Source organism: Tachyglossus aculeatus, chromosome 1 (genome assembly GCF_015852505.1).
Source record: "Tachyglossus aculeatus isolate mTacAcu1 chromosome 1, mTacAcu1.pri, whole genome shotgun sequence".
Taxonomy (NCBI): Eukaryota; Metazoa; Chordata; class Mammalia; order Monotremata; family Tachyglossidae; genus Tachyglossus; species Tachyglossus aculeatus.
In genome coordinates this window covers 121,233,900-121,242,432 of record NC_052066.1, presented here as the reverse complement: position 1 = coordinate 121,242,432, position 8,533 = coordinate 121,233,900, and the positions used below count along the sequence as shown (strand labels likewise).

Sequence of the window (8,533 nt, the reverse complement as noted above, 5' to 3'; positions counted from 1 at the left end):
AACTGCAGTTGTAGTCTGGGGGTTTTAACGGATGAAGAAGGGGTTTTGCAAGCTTCAGCTACTTATTTTTTCAGTCCATCCTAGGAGAATTTCCACACTATTCAGTGGAAGCAACAGACATCATATACTAGAGGCCAGATCTTTGATAACCAGAAAAATAACACCCAAAACACAAGTCAAACTCTTATGGAGATTACTACTCTAGAACGATTTTTGAAAACATTTCACTCAGCGTATTTACCAGTTACCACTCTCTTCACGGAATTCATGAAGTATTTCACCTTAAAGGTAAAATGTCTCCATTCCCGTTAACAATCTGTGATGGGAGCCTTTTTTCCACATGCCAATTTAGAACCCGCACGATTCTTTAAAGATCTGAAAGCAGTGCATTGCAATGGTTTTATAATCAACATTTTAATGATTTATAAAAGCAGTATCACCATGGTAACCGGAAGCTATTTACAAATTTAAAAAATAAACTGTCCACAACAGAGAGCATTAAAAAGGGATGATGGCCAGGGTTCTGGCAGGTCTTGTGTCATACACAAACAGAACATGAGGGAACATAAAACAATCAACCAGGGCATGATTCGAACAAATGCCCTTTACAGCAGGCTCCGCAAGCCCTGGCTGGAAAATCCGAGAACCCATCAGGGGAAAGGTTCCACTGCCGCTGCCAGTAGACTTTTAAACCACAGAAACCAGTAGTACCAGTCTCACATGCTTCCTGGATTTCAAATCCTCTGCACCTTGGGTTGCCACCTGAAACTTTTTGGAAGCCAGTGTAGTGAATAATGGACAGATACGCGTAGCCTGTTTTCGTTCTTACAGTATGTCAGTGATTAATGTGTAGGGGCAACACTTTTCTGCCCCACAAGACGCTGATCCCAAATTACAGTAGAGGCACCACACACCTCATCTATTGGTCACCAATAACCAGAGCTCTGAGTTATTTGCCAGCCAACCTTTAAGCTTAGAGAAGGATTGTCCACGTATGAAGTGCAAGTCAGTACTCCCCCGACACTTGGCTCTCACGCCAAAGGTGACAGGCTTTTTCCTAGGTGTGAGTTAACTGGCGAGGAAACCTATGTCCTGTTCTTGGATCTGAGGATAAACTGCCTATGCAGAATAGTTTTGGCTGCACCTGTATGGGCTGAAGCAAACAGATAATGGGCAGGTGCCTTGGCCAGGGAGGGATTCTGTCCAACCCGGTTGCTGAGCAGGATTTGATGACTGCCAGGAGTGGCTTAGTAACTTCATTTTGAACCCTGGGGACAGCCATTGTAGAATCTGCAGGAGGGCAGTGTAGGTGTGAACATGTCCTCCCAGACAGTCACGCACTTCCACCAAATTTGCTGGCACGTCCACACTCAATCTCCCAAGAGGCATCTGCATAAATAAAAAGCCGGACCCTCCCCGTAGAGTGCCGCAGCCAGACTGCTGATCTCTGTTGGTTTCTAGATCTGTGGATTGGAATTTAAAAGTCCTAGAAAGATCATTTCATTAAATACTTTAAAATATTCGTTTAGACTATGCCCAAGGGGTAGCACTGTGTCTTAGGGAGACAGACCTCCACTCTTGGTTACAAGTCTTAAAAGTAGACAACTGAAATGGACTGTGCGGGATCCTTACGCACTAGACGTCAAAGGCACTTTCAGGTCCTGGAGTCCCAGCAAAGTGAATCGGTCCAGCCGTACTTTTTCACCGGGACTTTCAGTTTGTGTGCCTGTGATAGCCGTTTAGAGCCCAGTCCTGGACTTCACCACTGGCAAAGAGTGTGAAGAAAAAGGCTCCAAATATATTAATAGCAGCTGCAATATAGAACACCATCTGCCATTCCTCCACGGTATTCTGTAAAGAAAGAGGAGAGATAAAAGTACATTTATATTAAATGTATGGCCTAAACTCAAGTGCTGCTTTTTGACACCAGCATTTCATCCCTTGTATGGCATAAATTCACATATCAGTTAGCAGGAGAAAGATACCATTTCTGTCAGAAGATACGGATCTGAGACCCGTTTCGGTGATCAACCCATCATATTTATTGAATGCTTAATGTGTGCGGAGCACTGTACTAATCGCTTGGGAGAGTACAATACAACAGAGTTGGCAGACACGTTCCCTGCCCCTGAGGAGCTTCTAACAGTCCAAGACTACCAGGACTTATTCTAGATTGCATAACAACTTGGCCAAATGGTAAGGCTATTTCTTTCTTTCTCAGTCTTCTGGTTCCTTTCAGCCAGGGCTAGACCCAAAAGAGAGGGTGGAAGGAGCACTTATTGTGAGGGTGGAGGCTGCAGAGGGGGCAACTGGAGGAGGCAGGATGTTCTGCGCTGGACTAATAATCTTTAGAAAACCACTTGTCTAGCTGGCCACCTGCTACTAATGCACAGATGGCTACTAAGGGTAGCGAGGGGGTGGCCCTTCTCAAAAAGCAAGGCTCCATTTTGTCGGGTCCAGGAAAATGATCCTGCTTGCGCCTCTACTCCTCCTCTGCTTGGCGTGAAGTGTGATTTAATCCGTGGCAGAATTAGTAATGGGGAAGGAAGTTAGAGCAGCCTGAATGAACTCATTTCAGAAGTTTTAAATAAGGGAGGAAAAAAAAGAATTAAAAAATGGAGTTAGAGAAAGGCAGGAGTGCTTATCTGTAATTAAATTCTCCGAAAAAACATATGGAAATTACTTTAAAAGGAGACTGATAAAAGAAATCTTGAAAAGCCATCTCAAATGATATAAGTGGTTAATCAAATATGTTGGTGAGGTGCCACGGCACTAAAAGAGAAAGGGTAATGGAGTGAGAATTTATTATTCCGGAATAAAATGTTTAATGTTTCTCAGAATTCCAAAGACAAAGCAGTTTCTGTCTGACCTACTGCATAGGATAATACTTTAGTGTTGCTTTGGGGCAATGGTGACTTGTAAGTCAGTCAATCGTCAATTGTACTATGATTCCTATATATGTCATGGTACGCAGGGGAAAAACATTCCTCCAGCCAAGATGAATTTTACTTTTATTGGAACTTGTTTCCTTTTTAAAATCCAGTTATTTGAGTTTGAACATAAACAGTGCTCCCCCCACCCCCCGAAAGATCTTGTACGGAGCTTTTTTTACAAAGCTGAATTCAATCTGTGCTCTGAAGCATGTAAGAAAAGTTATAGCTACTCCAAATCAATTCCTCTTTTGCTAGTTGGTTAACACCAGAATTCAGGAATCCATCTTGCTATTGGAAGTGTTCATCTGAGAGGCTGAAAAAGCAGGAAAATAATACAGAAAAATGCTCTATTAGAAGGGGCACTGACACAAATCTGTGAAGGGGGCTAGAAAATCAAGTCTTGTTTTGGTTAGGGGGAAGGATAAATTATTCAAAACCTTTTCTAAAGCTATACACTGTTTCTTATAATGCTGGTAAAATAGTCTTATACACTACTCACTCTAAAGAGACCACATAAAAAGAAAAGATTAAATCAAGATGTATTAAAAAAAAACAACAAAAAAACCCAAATCCACATTTTCTGACAGTCTGCCCTAACCTCAACAACCTGTTAGCACTAGTCCCACAAAAGTGGTAATCAATAAGGCTTAATTAAACAAGGAAAAACTAAGTTTTTCACCAGAGATTTTGTCTTGTCTTACGCGGTCGAGTCGTTTCTGACCCATAGCGACACCACGGACCCATCTCTCCCATCTGCAGTCATTCTGGTAGTGTATCCACAGAGTTTTCTTGGTAAAAATACAGAAGTGGTTTACCATGGCCACCTTCCCCAGCATGGGGAAGTTTTGCCTTATAGCAGATCGCCTCCCACTCTCTAACCACTGCCCAAACTAAGAATGGGATGGGTAGGCCCCTGCTTGACACTCCCTCCCGTAGCCGAGACTGGTAGAGTACTGGAAACTCTCCGGGTGCGACCCTGAGAGGGGAGACTTTGGCTAAATGGGATAAAAATTAGACCTGTGAAACAAAACCATCACCCTTAAAACATTTTGGGGTCCGTGCTTTTTTTCCAGTGCCGGGAAACTTTTCTGATGTTGGTTGTCCAATTTCAGTCTTTGCAGAGGCAAGAAATGCTACACATTTTTATTTTTAATCTACTCTATCTGGAATCATTCATTCATTCAGTTGTATGTGGGGAGCGCTTACTGTGTGCAGAGCACTGTACTAAGTGCTTGGAAAGTACAGTTCGACAACAGAGACAATCCCTACCCAACGGGCTCACAGCCTAGAAGGCGGGAGACGGACAACAAAACAAGGCAAGTGGACGGGCATCAGTAGCATCAATGTAAATAAATAGAATTATAGCTGAAAATAACAATAATAATGGCATTTATTAAGCGCTTACTATGTGCAAAGCACTGTTCTAAGCACTGGGGAGGTTACAAGGTGATCAGGTTGTCCCACGGGGGGCTCGCAGTCTTAATCCCCATTTTACAGATGAGGTAACTGTGGCACAAAGAATCAATCAATCATATTTATTGAGTGCTTACTGTGTGCAGAGCACTGTACTAAGCGCTTAAATCAAGCACTTAATAGAGAAGTGACTTGCCCAAAGTCACACAGCTGACAATTGGCGGAGTCAGGATTTGAACCCATGACCTCTGACTCCAAAGCCCGGGCTCTTTCCACTGAGCCACGCTGCTTCTCTAGATATATACACATCATTAATAAAATAAATAGAAAAATATGCGCATATATATACACAAGTGTTGTGGGGTGGGGAGGGAGTAGGAGCAGAAGAAAAGGGGGGCTCAGTCTGGGAAGGCTTCCTGGAGGATGTGAGCTTTCAGTAGGGTTTTGAAGGGGGAAGTGTGCTGATTTGATGGATGTGAGGAGGGAGGGCATTCCAGGCCAGGGGGAGGATGTGGGCTGGGGGTCGACGGCGGGACAGGCGAGAAGGAGACATAGTGAGCAGGTTAAAGGCAGAGGAGCGGAGTGTGTGGGCTGGGCTGGAGAAGGAGAGAAGGGAGGTGAGGTAGGAGGGGGGCGAGGGGATGGAGAGCTTTGAAGCCGAGGGTGAGGAGTTTATGCTTGATTCGAAGGTTGATCGGCAACCACTGTGAGGAGGGGGGTGACATGTCCCGACCGTTTCTATAGAAAGATAATCCGGGCAGCAAAGTGAAGTAGTCCTTGACCTCTCCTTCAAACTGTTATAACCAATATGATATTTACATAGCGCTTACTAGGTGCTAAATGCTGGGTTAATTACAAGACAGTCGGTTATGTTATGAGAGACTTTTGGGTCAGCCACATACTTTTCAATAATTCTATTCTATACCTGTGTTTAAAACCAATAGCTGCTCTTGAAAAACAGATCTTCACAGCTGCATGACAATGAAGTATTTAGCTTGTTATGAATTTAATGGAAGGACACACATTCAGTTAAAATTAAAGTGTTTGACATTAACAGTTAAGTCCCTTGTAGGATATAGAACATTTCCATCTACCAATAAAATTTCTACTTACATTAGGAGTTAAGCTTTTGGCAATGACTGGTCCAACCATTCCTGGGATAGTAGCAAATGTATTTGTGATGCCAAGAAGGATACCAGCATACCTGAAGAAACATTTTCACGGCAATTTATTTACCATTTAAAATACTGAGTCGCTTTTGGCAGGGCGGGCGGTTCCCAGATTCATGACAAAACTGAAAATTGGTTCCTGAAAACTAAGTTGGAATTCGGAGTCATTTTTTCATAAGAACAATGTTATCGACTGATTACTATCCTGTTAACCGCGCTCTTAGCCCCTGTGGAAACACAATGGTCAAGGCCTTGCATTTGTCCCCCTTGTTTCTCTCCGACCCTTCCTTTCCTACCTGTCCAGCTCTAGCCTGCTTGTCCGTCTCTGGGTATACTTGATTGCTTGACTGACTCAAATCAATCCCAGACTAAGTTCCCCTTTTCCTCAGCTTCCCCTCCCCTCCCCATCGCCCCGACTCGCTCCCTTTGCTTTCCCCCCAAACCCACAGAACTTGTGTAAATGTGTACATATCAATAATTCTATTTATATTAGTGCCTGTTTACTTTGTTTTGATGTGTATATATTCATTCATTCATATTTACTGAGCGCTTACTGTGTGCAGAGCACTGTACTAAGCCCTTGGGAAGTACAAGCTGGCAACATATAGAGACGGTCCCTACCCAACAACGGGCTCACAGTCTAGAAGGGGGAGACAGCCAAAACAAAACATGTAGACAGGTGTATATAATTCTATTTATGTTGATGCTACTGATGCCTGTTTACTTGTTTTGATGTCTGTCTCCCCCCTTCTAGACTGTGGCAGTGGGCAGGGATGGTCTCTATTGCTGAATTGTACTTTCCAAGCACTTAGTACAGTGCTCTGCACACAGTAAGTGCTCAAGAAATACAACTGAATGAATGAATGAATGAAAATCAAGCACAACACAACATGTCGTAGCATATCACCTAAAGACAAGATAATCTTTTAGTCATTTTTCATTTCAATTCATAGTCATGTCAGTCAAGATAAGCAGGGACCTAGCCCTGCTTATCAGTACTTCTGATCATTAGGAATGTTGTAATAATAATAACTATAGTACTTGTTAAGCGCTCACTATGTGCCAGGCACTGGGGTAGGTATAAGTTAATCAGGCTGGACACAGTCCCTGTCCCACATGGGGCTCACACTCTTAAATCCCATTTTATGGATGAGGGAACTGAGGCCCAGAGAAGTGAAGTGACTGGCCCAAGGTCACACGGCAGACACCTGGCAGAGCCGAAATTAGAACCCAGGTCCTTTTGAATCCAAGGCCTGTGCTCTACCCATTACGCCACGCTGCTTCTCGTACCAACTGTATATAAAGAAACTCCGTTTTGCTTGAAGTTGAGCTGGCCTTGACTAGCAGAGGAAACTGCCATCAGCCACCGCTCCCTAGAAGAAGCACTAGTAGTAATAAACATGGCTGAATGGAAAGAGCACGGCCTTGGGAGTCAGAGGACATAGGTTCTAATCCCGACTCCGCCACTTGTCTGCTGTGTGACCTGGGGCAAGCCACTTAACTTATCTGAGCCTCAGTGACCTCATCTGTAAAATGGGGATTAAGACTGTGAGCCCCACGTGGGACAATCAATCAATCGTATTTATTGAGCACTTACTGTGTGCAGAGCACTGTACTAAGCGCTTGGGAAGTACAAGTTGGCAACATATACAGTCCCTACCCAACAGTGGGCTCACAGTTTAGAAGGGGAGACAGAGAACAAAACCAAACATATTAACAAAATAAAATAAATAGAATAGATATGTACAAGTAAAATAAATAACAACCTGGTTACCTTGTATCTACCCCAGCACTTAGATCAGTGCTTGGCACATAGTAAGCACTTAACAAATACCATAATCATTATTATTATTATCTGCATATCTTCAATTTGTATTAATGTCTGTCTTCCCCTCTAGACTATAAGCTCATTGTGGGCAGGGAATGTGTCTGCTATACTGATATACTGTACTCTCCCAACCACTTAGTTCAGTGCTCTGCACACAGTAAGCGTTTAATATATAAATACAATGGACTGACTGAGAGCTTATCCCTCCGCTCCTCCACCGCTGATCTCCTCACCGTACCTCGCTCTCGCCTGTCCCGCCATCGACCCCCGGCCCACGTCATCCCTTGGGCCTGGAATGCCCTCCCTCTGCCCATCCGCCAAGCTAGCTCTCTTCCTCCCTTCAAGGCCCTGCTGAGAGCTCACCTCCTCCAGGAGGCCTTCCCAGCCTGAGCCCCTTCCTTCCTCTCCATCCCCCCATCTTACCTCCCTCCCTTCCCCACAGCACCTGTATATATGTATATATGTTTGTACATATTTTTTTACTCTATTTAATTTATTTGTACATATCTATTCATTTTATTTTGTTAGTATGTTTGGTCTCTGTCTCCCCCTTTTAGACTGTGAGCCCACTGTTGGGTAGGGACTGTCTCTATATGTTGCCAATTTGTACTTCCCAAGCGCTTAGTACAGTGCTCTGCACATAGTAAGCGCTCAATAAATACGATTGATGATGATGATAGCAAAATTAGCCAGAATTGCGAACGCGATCACTGGCAAGAGACAGAGCAGCACTAATGATTGGTTATTAAGTCAGGTTCCACTACAATATGGAGCTTTTTGCTTTATCAGAAGTAAAAATGGACATGTCGCTCCTCCCTGATGGCTTCACCTGGCTACTGGGTAACCTTCCTCCAACCCTGCCTCCCTAACTTCTCTGTTTCCGTCTCCTTCTGTCCTTTATAAACCTTTCCCCCCCTCAACTAGGGCTTTTAATTTTATATTGTTTCCCCATTCCCCCAAGGCTTTCATGGCCTCCCCATGGTGCAGCCCCTGGAGCCAGGGCTAGAGGAGGCTGGTACTGGAAAGCCAAAATCTAGGTGGTAGTGGTGTGGGCAGGGAACATATCTAGAGTTGCTATTACTCTATTTATTTATTTATTTATTTTACTTGTACCTATCTATTCTATTTATTTTATTTTGTTCGTATGTTTGGTTTTGTTCTCTGTCTCCCCCTTCTAGACTGTGAGCCCA

The 8,533-nt window shown here is 43.7% G+C and overlaps 1 protein-coding gene and 1 non-coding gene across 2 annotated transcripts in view; both read right to left on the bottom strand.

Annotated features, from left to right (window-relative positions):
* Window positions 1-395: 395 nt before the first annotated feature.
* The window catches only part of SLC17A5 (solute carrier family 17 member 5), a 61,094-nt gene continuing 52,956 nt past the window's right edge, over window positions 396-8,533 (bottom strand). Inside the window, exons 10-11 of the mRNA XM_038747926.1 lie at window positions 5,460-5,550; window positions 396-1,851 (exon numbers count right to left, since the gene is read on the bottom strand). Coding sequence (XP_038603854.1) covers window positions 1,714-1,851; window positions 5,460-5,550 — 229 coding nt within the window. The 3' untranslated portion in view covers window positions 396-1,713. The remainder of the gene's footprint in view (window positions 1,852-5,459; window positions 5,551-8,533) is intronic.
* On the bottom strand, window positions 3,782-3,919 carry LOC119935752. The gene has a single exon (XR_005453433.1). It is a non-coding gene; the product is annotated as a small nucleolar RNA SNORA7 (small nucleolar RNA).